Here is a 14,738-nt window from a genome sequence, read left to right as displayed (position 1 = left end):
CGTCCGGATGCTCAGGAGGACCTGTAAGTAGTACTACAGAATGGCACCTGACCTGAGCTAACAACTCTGCCTGCAAGATGCATATTACCATTGTGCTTTATTCTTCTCTTTCTTTCTACACACAGGTGACAACCTTCGAAGGAGGGTGGAGGCCCTGGAGCGGGAAAGCCATCCTCCTCCTACGAGCTGAGGCCTGCAGCCACAGCCAGCCAGCCCAACATTGTTTTTGAATTGCTGAATTGTTTCTGTGTTTTGTCTTGATCTGTTCTGTTTGTATATAAAGTTCTTTAGGTTACAATTCCTTGGTTCAAGTCCACAGATATAATTTCTTAAATCTAGATCATTGTACACAATGATCTCTGTGTTTGCTTACTGTTAACCGCAACAAGAATGCCTCCCCAGAATCCCAGCCAAACAAGAACAGCTTCCCTCATGTTATGAATGAGTGCATTCAAGACGAGGCTGGACAGCCATCTGCCAGGGATGCTCTGACTTGGACACCTTAATTTGAGCAGGGGGTTGGACTCGATGGCTTTGTAGGCCCCTTCCAACCCCATGATTCTGTGGCTCTACGATTCTATGAAGTATGCTTTGTTTTACATGTAGGTGCATATCACATACATGTAAACTGGACGCATACCAGAGGGATCTTTTCACATAGAGCTCTCGGTCCTTAGGAAAACCCAAAAGCTGAGGGAGTCCAGGGAGAGACCACAACAAGGTCTTTGAAAGCAATTCCGTGATTTATGAAAGAATTTTAAATGAATTAAAAGCATACATCAACATCAAGAGAAATAGAACTATACATACATTTGGGGAATCAGAATCATACTAACATTCAGAGGGGTAGCGGAGTACATCCGCATAGAGAACTCTGTGTGTGTGTGTGTGTGTGTGTGTGTGTAGTAGGGATGTACGCTGTTGCATAGTCCGCCACACACAGTCGGGTAGCGCAACTGGATTCTGCATGTGAGGTATTATTAAGCTCCGCCACATATTGCCAGTGCTTTGGGCTCTGCCCAGGCCAGACAGGGACTGCAGGTTTGGACAAAGTTCTGAGGGACACCTCAGTGTGACCACTCACAAGTTGTATCATTCTTCCTCATTGTCCCTCAGAACTCTGGCTCACACTAGCAGCAGTGTCATCATCCCAGGGTTCCTCCTCGTCACTTGATGACTGCTCTACTCTACTGCTGACAGCTGGGGGGAGGTGCTGCTTGGGAATCCATCCCCTGTTGGAGCGTATGAAGGCGAGGGTGGAGACATGTTGTGGCGTGAGTCTGCTTCGGTGGGCGGTGACAATGTTGCCTGTGGTGGAGAAAAGCCTTTCAGAGGCCACACTCGAGGGAGGGCAAGATAGATGCCAAATGGCGACTTTGCTCAGATGTGGCCAAACACCACGTTTTGTATCCCAGTATAGGAGAGGATCACTCTCTGGGCTGATCTGTGTTCCCGAGAAACTCTCTCTTGAATAACCTTCAAGTTCCTGGACAAGCACATCATAGGCTGATGCTTTCCTGGCTGCTTTGGCACATTCCCCCCGCCTGCGCCCACTTACACCAAGCTCCACTGCCATTGAGGAGTAAAAGCTGAACTTGAGACAAGATGCCCCTGTGTCTGACTCTGTTGGTGGTGCAGCTGCTGTGGCGTCATCATTGCCCCTCCTGCTGGTGATGGTGCTACTGCTGCAGATATTGTCTTCAGGGGAGGTAGTGGTCCTTCTCATCCAGCCCATCTCTCTGGAAGCACTCCATGACTTTCTCAGTCAAATATTTTTTTAAACTTTGGAAGTCAGGGTTGTCATTTGGAGGCTCCGCACTTGTTGAGCTATCCCTGAACCGTGGTTCAAGGAATGCAGCAGCAACGTATTTCATGTCCCCCCTGATTGAAGTTATGTGTTTGTTGGTGCCCAGCTCCTGCAGAAGGAATTCTGCAAGCCTAACTGCAGGATTGGGGAATAATTCCCTGCCTCCAGCACTGGTGCGCTCACAAATCTCAGAATGGTGTTTTCTCAGCACCCCCTCTATGATCCTTAGCACAGGTAGCACTTGGCCCAGTGTGGTATAGTCTGCACTCAGTACCGCTGTGCATTCATCGAAAATTTTTAAAATGTCCACCAGGTCTTGCATCCAGAGCCACTGATGTGGTGTGACAAAAAATTTGGAGTGGTGTTGCTTCTCAGTGATGTAGTCATTTATAGCTGGTCTCTGCTCACAGAGTCTCTGAAGCATATGCAATGTGCTGTTCCAGCGTGTGGACACATCCAAAATGAATTTGTGTTCTGGAAGGCCACAGCTATGTTGGATGGCGCCGATTGCCTCCATTGCTGAGCAGGACTGCCGGAAGTGGGTGCAAATGGATTGGGCCACCTTAAGTAGCTTGCCAATTTTTGGGGAGGCGTTGCTCAATCCAGAATGCACCACAAGGTTCAAGCAGTGCGCAACGCTCGGAACGTGGTTTAGCCGTGCAATGCGGGCTGCTTTTAGGTAGTTTGAGGCATTGTCTGTTGCTACACAGCCCACTGTAAGATTTAAGGGGGCCAACCAGGACTGAACAACACCACTGATGCTGCTGCTGACGTTTTCCGCTGTGTGTGTCCCAGAGAGCATTGTGAGGGACAATGTCGCTGTTCTACGACTCAGTCGGCTGCTCGCACTGATGGATACCCAGTGCGCGGTGACACACAGATAAGACTTTGTTTGGTTACTTGTCCATGTGTCACTCGTTAAATGTACACTTCCTCCAACTGCACATTTCAAATCCTGTTGGATCACCCGTCTGGTTGCAGAAGCCAGGGCTGGAATGGCTACGCCACTAATGTAGTGACGAGAGGGGACATCCCACCGAGGGCAGATGCTCTTAAGTAAGGTCAAAAAATCTTCATCTTCCACCAGGGAGAAGGGAAGCATACGTGCTGCAATGGCCACTGTCAGGAGGTGATTCCACTGTCGTGCCTGGGCACTGTCAGAGGGTAATTTCTGTGTCAGCGCAAGGCATTTCTCCAGTGAGACCTGCCTCTTAGCAAAGCTGCCTTCTGTGCCCTTCCCACCCAGACCACTTTGCGTGAGGTCTTTGGAAGATGAGGCAAAGGCGGTACTGTTCTTTTTGGATGGTTGTGGCTTCCCGTCGCTATCTTTGGGCACAAGAAGCGGATGATGCACCTCCATGTGTCGCCTCATGGCAGACGTGCCCACTCGTGGACAGCCCCCTTCTTTTCCTAGCTGCACACGGCTTCGACAAATATCGCACATCACGACATAGCGGTCATTCTCTGCATATTTGAAGCAGCACCACACATAGGAGCTCACCCTGCCACCACCATTTCTTCTTTGGGGAATGGGGCCTTCGGTTCCAGATGAGGTGGCAGCTGGAGCTGCATGTTCCCACTCATCTGTGGATGGTGTTGTTGATGGTGCGGACCAGTGCTTGGCAGGGGACGTTTGTTCCTGAGGTTTGGGATTGGTCCCGCAGAACGCAGAAGGCTGGAAGTGGAGAACAGAGTCAGACCCAGTCTCAGCAGGGACATCATTGATATAGAAGAGCTCCTCATCATCTTCGCTGTCCGGATCACTGATGACGCTAAGTCCTCTGGCATTTTTTTCAAAATCACCTGAGCCGCCGCCCACGAGGTGATCATCAGCAGGCAGCTGTGGACCTGGTTCACCTGTCCCACTTCCGCTGTCGGATGCAGGGAGGACGGTTGTGGGCGTCTCTGTAAAGATTCAAAATACATAGAAGCAGAGTTTCATGAGAACTGCGACTTTTACACCTGAGTAATAGCCAAGCAAATAAAACTGTGTTGTTGTAGCAATCTATGAAACATAGCTTGGAGGACTCGCAATCAATCCACATGACACAAGGTGCAGTTGTAAGCTACTCCTGCACTACCAAGCACTGAGAAAACACATTAGGTGCAAAAAAAAGGTACTGTACAGACTGGGAAACTCAACGAGAGTTATCTAAACGTGTCCTCACTGGTGAAAACATGAAAAGCATGGGGGAGGAGATATCTGGCTCCCTTGCAAGGTCCACTCCTTTCATCAGCTCTATTATACCATTGTGTGGGACTCATCCCCCACAGGGCTGGCCCAACGCGTTTTGCTTCCTGAGGCAAAGGGTAAAATGGCACCCCTCCATCCTACATAGGGCGATAGCTGAATCTTACTTGAACAGTGACAATGGGAAAGCCTCTTCCACCACACCAGAGGACAACAAGCTGGCTGAGGAGCTGCAAGGCTCCCTAACGATAGGGCTGGTCCTGACCTGAGCACATACTTGGCGAATCCCACGGCCTTTTTCAAGGGTGCATTTGTGGTCCCCCAGGAGCAGTGCCTGATTAGTCAGGCCCTCTTCTTGTAGTAGCCATATTGGGGGTCAGACTAAAGGGACTAAAAAAGTCTCTGACTCAGATTTCTGCAACATTTTAAAAACCATCCTCAGAAATGTAATTGCTTAATCAATTCACATCGCAGCTCTAGTTAAAAGAGATCAAGCCCAAACAAGACAGCAAACTATGATGAATGGCTTTGGAAACAGGTGAGCACAAAACACTGAAGTGTTTTCCCACTGAAAAGGTGTATCGTTTGAGAAAGTATTGCAGTTCTTTTAAAGACTTGGGGTTTTCTTTCGTACTGGAGCACCATGTAACATTTAAATAATATGAAATATGTTCACAGCAATAAATATGGATGAATGTAAAACAGTCGTGCATGTTTTGTTGTGTTGAAGAAGAAGATCCCTTCCCCAAATGCTCCCCTCCAAAGGTTTTGGACTTCAAATCCCATCAGGCCAAGCCGGCATGACCAATGGTCAATAATGCTGGGAGTTGTAGCCCAAAACATCTGGAAGGCTGCAGGTTGCAGAAGGCTAATGTAGGGACTATTCAAATATTCAAAGACATTTGTTTGTATCCAGATATTCACAAGCACCTGTGGTGACAGAGTCTTACCAGATTCATCCTTTGGAATGAGGTAGATATCTTGACTTTCATCCCGCCGCTGCAGAGTCTCCTTGGGGACATTTTCATCTGGTTTGGGTTTGGAGACACTGCCCTTCCGCTCACCATCCAAGAACTTTCTTCCTCTTCCTCTGGAGTTGTGGCCGGTTGTGCCTGTGTCACTTTCTGTAGCGGAAATTGGCGGTGTGCGCTGCTTACGGGTGCGGGGTGGGCTGGGGCTGGGGCTGGGGCCGCTGTCGCTGCTGGTCACACCTTGGGCTTCCTCCACTTCCATCTCATTATTAAAATACCGCTGAAATGCGACCTCAGCGGTGTATGTTCTTGCTGGGCGTCCACGCCTCTTTTGAGTGCCGGATTGACCACGGGTTCCTCTTTTCTCCATGTTCATGTCTCTGGGCAGAAGGAGACATAAATGCATGTGGCAAAGCTGAAATCATGTGAACAGCCTAATCGCAGATATAGTACAGTGTAGAAGTAGTTACCCTCCAATCCAGCCATTCAGTGCTAACTAAACAGGGGCATATTGTACAGCAGACTAGGCTGAAAAGCCCAGGATGGAGGATGTCGCCCATCCATGCCCAGGAGGATGGGGGATGGATGGAGGCCTTCCAGCTCCCCCCTCCCCCCGCCCCAGAAAGAAATACATAGGCAGGCAGGCAGGCACATGGGTGAATCCTGGGAAGCCCAGGAGGATGGGGGATGGATGGAGGCCTTCCAGCTTCCCCCTCCCCAGAAAGAAATACATAGGCAGGCAGGCAGGCACATGGGTGAATCCTGGGAAGCCCAGGAGGATGGGGGATGGATGGAGGCCTTCCAGCTCCCCCCTCCCCCCTCCCCAGAAAGAAATACATAGGCAGGCAGGCAGGCATATGGGTGAATCCTGGGAAGCCCAGGAGGATGGGGGATGGAGTCCTTGCAGGATGCCTTCCCCCCCAGTTCCCCCTGCTCCTCCATCTCACCCCAAAATCACTAAGCATAAGGGCACATTCAGGTAAAGTAAGCATACCTTCACTGTAATAAAGAAAAAAGAAAGAAGGTTGAACTGCAGTGCCGTAGAACGCGGGGATGCAGAGAAAGAAAGTTGCAGCAGCTGGGACGGAGCAGCAGCGGCGCCTGTTCTAGTCTGTCTCTGGACTCTGGAGTCTACCTTGGAGCAAGTGAGGCTGCTGCACGACCGCCGTCCTATGTGAACTAAAGGCGGGAATCCAGGGGATAAATGGTCGATGAGTTCCCTCCCCTCAATTATCTTCCGGGGGTGGTGGGGGGGTGGCCTGGAGGGATCTCGCTCAGGTGACCTCACCTGACCTGAAGCTGACCTCACACATACAATAAAAGTATAAAACAAAAGATGAGGCTATGCAGCTCAGCCTCAGGGCAGGCAGGCTACGTGCACTTCGTGACCCCGTCCCTCCCAGCAAAAGAAAGCCGCGTCGTAGCAGAGAAGGAAACTGAATGTTTATTAAATAGTTTCGTGAAATCCCTTTTGCCATCTTTCGTCCTAATTTGCGAAGTTGCCTTCATAAATACCTTCGTAAAACTTTCGGCAGATTAAAAAAAAAAAGGTCGCGCGAGCTCACGTTCGGGTAGACCTGGGCGCCTCGTCTCGGGAAAGGGTTCGACGAACCAAAAGTGACTGTTTTCGAGCCCATTTCACTTTCGAGAGAATTTCTCTGACATCCCTAGCTGCCATGGACTAGGTGTTTACCCATAAGATTATTGAGAATACGGACGGCCCCGCGGAAAGATGTAGGAATATATACTTAGGCGGTCGTCTTCTCTTTCTCTCCTCAGGGGAAAAAGGATTGTTGGCACAAACACCGCCCCTGGAGGTCGTGGTCCATAATATCCAGCCGGGACAGTGGGTGTTGATAAAATCATGGAAAGAAGCCAAACTTCAACCAAGTTGGGAAGGACCCTTCCAAGTGCTGTTGACAACAGAAACTGCTGTCCGAACTGCTGAGAAGGGTTGGACCCACCACACCCGTGTGAAAGGACCTGTCAAAGAACCCCAGAAGGGTGACTCCTGGGCAGTAACCAAAACAGACTCTCCCACTAGATTGGTTTTGAAAAGAACTTAAGTTAAATTTAAACATTGCTGCATCCATTCCGGGGTGGAACACTGGGCCGGAGGACAATCCTTCCTGGACCCCAGAGGAGCAATTCTGCAGGTTAGCCCACTCTCTGGTGGACAGCTGGACTACAGGTCCAGGCTCATCTGTGGTCTGGGAGGGACCCCTGTGCTCCTATTGGGATTTGAGGGTAGAAAAAGGAGACATAGCACTCCCAGAGTTAGGGGGGACGGGAGAATTGGTATGGTTCTGAGTCTTACAGGGCCGTCGAGTGCAGAGACAGGAGTGGCATCCCTCGTATTTCCTGAAAAAAAAAATTGGGAATAGAGTAACCGAGGGGTACAAATTACAAGAAAAACAGGGGGAGAACGATTAAATTCCAGAAAAGCCCACTGTGATGCCTGAAGTAAAACCCTTCAAACCACGTAATGATACAAAGGTAGTAGAGATTATAGATGTTCAGGACCTTAGGCAGACTTTCAAAATAGAAACAGGATATGGAGACACAAATGCCTGGCTGGAATGGATGAAATATACTGTTAAAAGTTTAAATAAAAGCAATTGCTATGCGTGTGCCTCTGGGCGACCAGTAGCCCAGATTGTCCCTTTTCCTGTTGGATGAGAGAAAGATGCCTCTGGAATGCAATGCATGTTGGCATTATACCAAGATACCACAGCATGGGGTAACAAGACCTGCAAGTCCCTGTCTCTTCTGTTCCCACCATTAAAGAATGAAGATATACAGGTACCTCCGGTGTTCTCTGCTGCTATAGGAAACCATACTGCTTGTCTCTCACGACAGGGAGGAAATGGTGCCAAAGAGCTGGGAGAATTGAAAACCTGTACAATGGTGTTAAACATAACTGATGAGATGGGAGACAATTATACCTCGCTGAACATCCCTAGAGCGGATTTATGGTGGTATTGCTGAGGTAATATCCTAAGACCCACTCTACCTAGAAATTGGGGAGGCACTCGTGCAATTGTTCAGTTGGCTATACCATTCACCTTGGCATTTAAAAAAGAAAGATAACTACCCCAAAGAAGCTGAGTCGACGAAACAGGTCACTTGGGGTCTCCTTTGATGAAAGAATTTATATAGATTCAATCGGAGTCCCTAGAGGAGTTTCAGACGAATTTAAAGCAAGGAACCAGGTAGCAGCAGGGTTTGAGTCATTTCTCTTTTGGTGGGCCACAAAAAATAAGAACATAGATTGAATTAATTACATATATTATAACCAACAGAGATTTATAAACAACACCAGAGATGCAGTCAAAGGAATTGTCGAACAGTTAGAAGTTACTAGCAGAATGGCTTGGGAAAATTGGATGGTACTACATATGACATTAGCAGAGAAAGGTGGTGTGTGTGTGTGTGTAATGTTAGGAGGTAAATGCTGCACCGTCATCCCTAATAACACTGCCCCAGACGGTACAATCTCCAAGGCTCTTCAAGGACTCACAACCCTAGCTGAAGATATGGCAGAAAATTCGGGGGTAGATACTTCTCTCACTGGGTGGTTAGAATCCCGGTTTGGAAAGTGGAAGGGAATGATCATCTCTGCTCTTACCTCGTTAGTGATAGTGGCAGGAGTACTCACTGCTCTGGGGTGTTGCATTATTCCCTGCATAAGAGGTTTAGCACAGAGATTGATAGAAACGGCAAATTCAAAGCAGATGCCCTTAGAACCTCCACCATACAGTGACAATATGATGCTAATGAATGAAGTTAATTCTGAAGACAGGCAACACCTGGGGGGGGGGGGGAAGCATGATAGCAAGATTTAAAGCTTCATTGAGTTAGATATGCAAAAAGCAATAGAATGGTGTAGAAGAAAAAGGGGGGATTGTAGGAAAGAGTTAAATGTTGCTTTTGCATTAAATAGGTCGCATATGCTTTTGAGCAGTAACTGAGCTGAGACAGGATGTGGAAACGTGTCTAAGGTACTTTGTGGTAAGAAACTTAAAATGAAGTTAAGTTAAACTTAAAATGAAGTTAAAATGAAGTGCGGTTAGCTAAGCAAAGTAGAAACCACATTAGAAAATTAGATAAAAAAAACCCAGAGTTTGGACACATGGTTATTCTAGAACTGTGCGTGCTTAAAGAGCTCATGAATATTATGTTACACACCCTGCATAGCTAATAAGGTCATTATAATGTGCATGCGATGTATGTAAAGGGAGGGGGAACATGTCAAGGAGATAATGTGAATAGGCGGATCGGAAAGTTGTGAACCTAGGAGTACCTAGCCAATGGGGAAACAAGGGAGGGACTCAGCGGCCGGGGAAAGAGAATAAAAACTGTGTGCCTTGATAGTCAGGTGTGCCTACTCAGCTAGGACACCCACCTTTGCAAACATGCTTAATAAACATAGAGTGCTGCTTGAACGTGTGTCACGAAGTTATTTTACAGGTCATGGTTGGACAAATGAGTTTCTAACACTGGGAATGTAGGTCAGTTGGCCCCCCAGGGAATAGTGATTCCTATTTAGAAAGGAGGACTATTAACAATAGTGAATGGGAGACCTATTAAGGGGAGATCCTCCACTCAGTGGTTCGCTGGAGCAGACAAAAGGTAGGTGATTTGTTTGCAAGGTCTGGATCCTTTTTCTCTGTGTTTTTTAAAACTTAAATGGTATGCTGAACCCTTAAACTTGCTTTATTTAGTGAACTGCTCTTTATGGCCTAAAGTCTGAGCCTAAACTGGGCCTAATCTGAAGCTATCCTGCACCTTTTCCTGCTTTAAGCAGACTCTTATTCCTCCTTTCAAAGCTTGGGGTTAGTTTAAAATATGCAGCTGAGGTTCTTCTCAATCAGTCAATAGTCTTTGTTACTGCAAGGCCTGTAAGTTCTTGCCGGATTCCCCCTTGATATTTAGCTCTCTCTTCTAAGTATGTAAGGGGTTAACCCTCTGGGATTTAGCTGCACTCTTGTTTTGGCTTCAGCTGCTATTTATCAATTTTAAATTGTTACCTGAGGTACTGTAATAGATAATTCAGTAATTTCACTTACCTTTCCCTCGCACAGTCGCTTAACTCGCTTGTTTGCTGACACTTTGTCACTGGGGCTGAGACGCTTTGTCACTGGGGCTCCTCGCACTCTGAGAGTAGGCAATGACTGAAACCTGGCCAAAGGCATGCAATTATAAAGCAATATTGAATTTATGTAATGCAATGAAAAATAGCTTGTCACTTAAAAGGAAGAAAATGGTCTGCGCGACTCGGATAAAGCTGTCCACAGCAGAATCCGTGGGCTGTATTCATAGAAATCTGGACTCAACTGAATCCCTTGCAGATTTCTCTAGCTCCCTACTGTTACAATCAGAGTACATGAGAGTGAGTAGGAAGTTATATGGATTTAGAAAAGATGGAGCTAGGCACATTAAGTTGACTAGACTTCAGAAATCCAGCAAATTTTACTACAGGGCAGTTGCATGAAGTAGTCATCTCTTAAGTCCAAGATGGCAAATTGGCAGTCCATAGCCTGGATGCCAACCTTATCTGGCCCTATATTACCAAATTTAGTAGTACTAGGGGAGAGAAGTTATTTGTACTACAAAGAAGCCTACAGCAGTGACCACCTCCTAATCACTGCTTAAACACTAACTTCTCTGATTATCCCTTTATGAACTTTGGTTTGAGTTTCTGAGAACAGCACATTTTGTCTGTGCCCAGCACAAAAACTACAGGATCAAACTGTCTGAAATTTGGCCTATGGAATCCACTGCATGGGAGCTGACAGGTCTCTAAATTTCATGTATTTATCATGAAAACTATCATGAAAAAGTGCTAGCTGTTTCTATTTTCCAATGCGAGTCAATGGGAAAGCATCATATCAGAATGATTCGGATATCCAAATCTCTCTTCAGATTTGTATCCAAAGTGAAGCGGATGAGTTCTGAATTGGTCCAAAGCAAAGAGGGGCTGCTCTGGAAGGTCTGAAGCCACATGCGAAGTGGGGGGGTCTGTGCCCAACCCTAATCTGTTTCTAAGTATTTTGAGAATTTTGTTTTAAGTACCAGTACTGAACTTCTATACAAAAATCCACTCCTGGTCACCTTCACCCACCCCCCAACAACAACCTTTCTTCGTTACAGCAGTATAATTGGAGGATCATCTTGCTGTTGCCACTGTTAATATAATTGGGACTCGGGAGTCAAACATTCTTACTGATCTACCAGTAGATCCCAATCTAGCTTCTGACCACCCTTTCATTAAAAGTCCTTCACCATCACAGAGCAGATGAAGGCAGCAGATCACTGCTATCCTTTGGAAAAGGCCATAGAAGGAAGAACAGGACAGTACTGTTGGAGATTCGGATTCCTGGTATTTTGAACAATATGGAGCACACACCTACCAACTTGTCTTCCAAAGTCTGATACAAGACATATTCTGTATAACTCGGTTCTTACTTCTAATATGCATTCAAGAGACTTGACTGATGAATCTGCTAACTTTCTGGATTCTTAACATTGGTATGAAATGGATTAATATGACTAACAGATTCGTTAACCAAATGGAAACAAATACAGTGCCTGAATCTGATGTACAAATTAAGACTCTCTGTTCATTTTTGGTTTGCTGTACGTAGCACTGGTATGATAATGTGCCTAGTATAAAGAAAGGGTTATATTTCTATTCAGTGGCAACATCCAGTTCCCTTCTGTCTTAGAAAAAGGAGCATGCTGACCAAGAAGAATTTTGATCAGTTATTTTTTTAAAGAAGAATGCTTATGAGCTGTTCACATTTTATTGAATATACCAGCCTTATGAACAGTAGCAGTGCTAGCAAGAGGCTAAAGAACTTCCCAACAGTATCCATCAAATAAAAGTTGATGGAATGAGCTGCATTCATCCTTCTCTTGTAGTACAGTATTCTATTTTTATTTATTTTTATTTATTGCATTTATACCCCGCCTTTCTCCCTCTCGCAAGGAACTCAAGGCGGCTTACATTATCCTCCTCCTCACCGTTGTATCCTCACAACAACAACCCTGTGAGGCAGGTTGGGCTGAGAGTCTGTGACTGGCCCAAAGTCACCCAGTGAGCTTCCATGGCCAAGTGGGGACTAGAACCCGGATCTCCCGGCTCCCAGTCCGTCACTCTCACCACTACACTACACTGGCTCTCTAATCAGTTCATTGACAGATGAACTAATAACAGGACTGACAGAGGCCTTGCTCAATACTGGCCCAAACCACCCTCCCCTAGAGTGTTGTTTCCTTTAATGGCACCTGTAAATACTTTCCTAGTTGACTTCTTTATCATCCTTGAGCTGAGGTGGGAGACATTAAAAAAAGAAGCAGAAGGTCAACTGCCCCTCTCCAACCTTGTAACACCCAGCGGAATCATCCATCTATGCCACAGTGTCTCATAAGCAAATAGTACATGCACCATAGAAAGTACATAGGCAGCAGGTAGCTCCAGATAACTTAGGTTGGCTTTAGTTTTTGCAGGAAGTGCAAAAGAAAGGGAGTTGGATCCAGGATCTGCCTTCCTTGAGAGGAAGGGTTCTGCTGGCAGAAGATCCCTCCGACTGACTTTTAGGGACTCCCCCCTCCCTATTCACCCTGAATGGGTCACCCCATTCAGCAAGGTCTTGACTCTCTGTGTAGCATTTTCAGGGAGCTGGAGGGGCTGCCGTGGCAATGAGGGGGTGGGGAAGTTCACTTCTACCAGTACAGTTGATCCAGTTTAAATCTGGATACAACCCGGAACATGCTAGTGAACTACACATTTTTCCAAGTTTCTGGTGTAATGTCTGAGGATTGGATCCAATGTTGTCTGTCTGCCAGCAGGATGGAACTGATTTCCTCTTCTCTTGCAACCCCCATGTGCCCCCCCAAACTTGCTCCAGTGGTTTGGGGGACCCTCTGGAGCAGATTTGGGGGTAATGGGTGCTGAGAGGAGGGGAGAGCAAGAGAAATGTGTTTGCTCAACATTTAATTTAAGCCTAAAGTGGCAACTCAGGGTGGAGACACAAGAGACAGATGTGCATTTAAAATCTAAGGCGTTTCTACATGAGGCTTTTATTGTGCACTCACGATTGTTCATTCACGGTGGTTTATGGGTCCTTTACATGATGTCATCATCATCCACAGCATCTTCCGCTCCTTACGACCATTACCACAGCGGGGGGGGGAGGGTCATAACAAGAAAAGTTTGCTATTTTCTCTGACTCGCATTATAGAAGCCTCTTGTAAATGTGCAATTCCATTATACCACAGCACTATCTTGTGGTTGTATAATGACACATATAGAAAGGAAGAGAACCCCCAGAAAAAAGCACATATAAAGAAGCTAGTCTTAATCCCGTAAAGAATCCAGAAACAAAAGCCTCGGTAAAGGAGCGAGACAAAAGCCTCATGTAGAAATGCCCTTACTCTCCCTAGGATGAGGATTGCATATCACCGCCTCAAATATTATATTCTAAACCAGAAAAAAGGATGCTCAGCCTACTCACATATCCTGTTTTTTGTGTTTGTATGAATATGCAAAAGGTCTCAAAACAAAAACAAAACATTCACCACCCAAAATTATTTCCTCACCCTGAATACAGCAAGCAGTCAAATCCAGAGTATGCGATATAATAGTAAACACACTTCTTATTCTGAAAACATAGAGACATTTCCGACTGACGCTGAAAATCAGTCCTCCTCAAATCTGACAATTGCTAAACCATGCAAAGGGAGAATTTCCAAACATTTATCATGTGGCTTGTTCATTTTTTGACTTGTGTTCCTGGCTGCCATTGCAAATCCTCTCTCCCTCATTCCAAGGCAGATTGGAAACTCCAGTCACGCAATATTCAGCTGCACCGTGCCTTAGTTTGTTCTGTGATAAGAGTGCTGGTTGCTGTTATGAGAGAGATTTCATCTCAGTTTTGTGATAGAGCTTTAAAATGTCAAGCATTTCAGGTTTTGCTGATAACTATCAGGATGTCTTAAACTACATGTTTACCAAACTTCTGCCTTCTGTCTATTATAATTCTACAAGTATCTAAACCAAGGATGGACAACACGACCCCTCCCTCCTCCCCCGCCACTCCCAAATTTGCCACTGTGGCAGTGCAAAACAATTGGTGGAATTTGATGGCAAACCACAACAGTGGCCTAAAAGGGCCAAACTGAGCTTTAAAACAAAGTATGCACCTTATTTTAAAACTACATTTTGCCTTTGAATACCACTGTTGCAGTTTGCCACTGAAATTTGCTGCCGCCACTGAAATTCAACACACGGAGCAGTGCAGCCCCCAGGGGGTTCTAGGGGGATAAAATTGGCCTCCAGATCACCTGAAGTTGCCTACCCCGATCTGAACAATTTCAGTACCTCTTGTCAGTACATCTGCGAATAGAGTCAGTGATCCAGTAAGGCCAGTGATCCAGTAATTAGCTTTATGGATAAACCTCTCTCCCCCTGCCCCATAGTCATAGAGTTGATGTCAGGCTACTTAAGCAGCAGGTTCTTTTAGTACAAGGCCAGGGGCCAAATCTGGCCCACTCCAGGGGCCAAATCTAGCCCCCTGGGTGCCCCAGATATCCCCACCCCTTCCTCCCAACCACCAATCATTTGGTGGTTTCCCCATTCTAAAATGTTGAAATGTCTCTCTTAAGGCTTAGTTACTGGCAGTCAGCTTTAAGCTACAGTATGCTGTGTGTGTGTGTATATATGTTTTTGACCTCAGCCCTTTTACCTTTGGTCCCACTAGAATAG

General features: G+C 46.2%; 1 protein-coding gene across 1 annotated transcript; it reads right to left on the bottom strand.

Annotated features, from left to right (window-relative positions):
• Positions 1-728: 728 nt before the first annotated feature.
• On the bottom strand, positions 729-5,446 carry LOC146351026 (zinc finger BED domain-containing protein 4-like). Its single transcript, XM_084841978.1, has 2 exons — positions 4,949-5,446; positions 729-3,712 (listed from the first exon to the last, which is right to left on the bottom strand). Exons 1-2 carry the CDS (start codon positions 5,373-5,375, stop codon positions 1,701-1,703), a joined length of 2,439 nt encoding a protein of 812 aa, XP_084698104.1. The 5' UTR covers positions 5,376-5,446; the 3' UTR covers positions 729-1,700.
• Positions 5,447-14,738: the final 9,292 nt, after the last annotated feature.

Source organism: Heloderma suspectum, chromosome 3 (assembly GCF_057233095.1).
Source record: "Heloderma suspectum isolate Gila_16-S chromosome 3, 16-S_ref, whole genome shotgun sequence".
Lineage (NCBI taxonomy): Eukaryota > Metazoa > Chordata > Lepidosauria > Squamata > Helodermatidae > Heloderma > Heloderma suspectum.
Note: the sequence above shows the minus strand (reverse complement) of the source record. Positions and strands in the feature narration are given on the sequence as shown.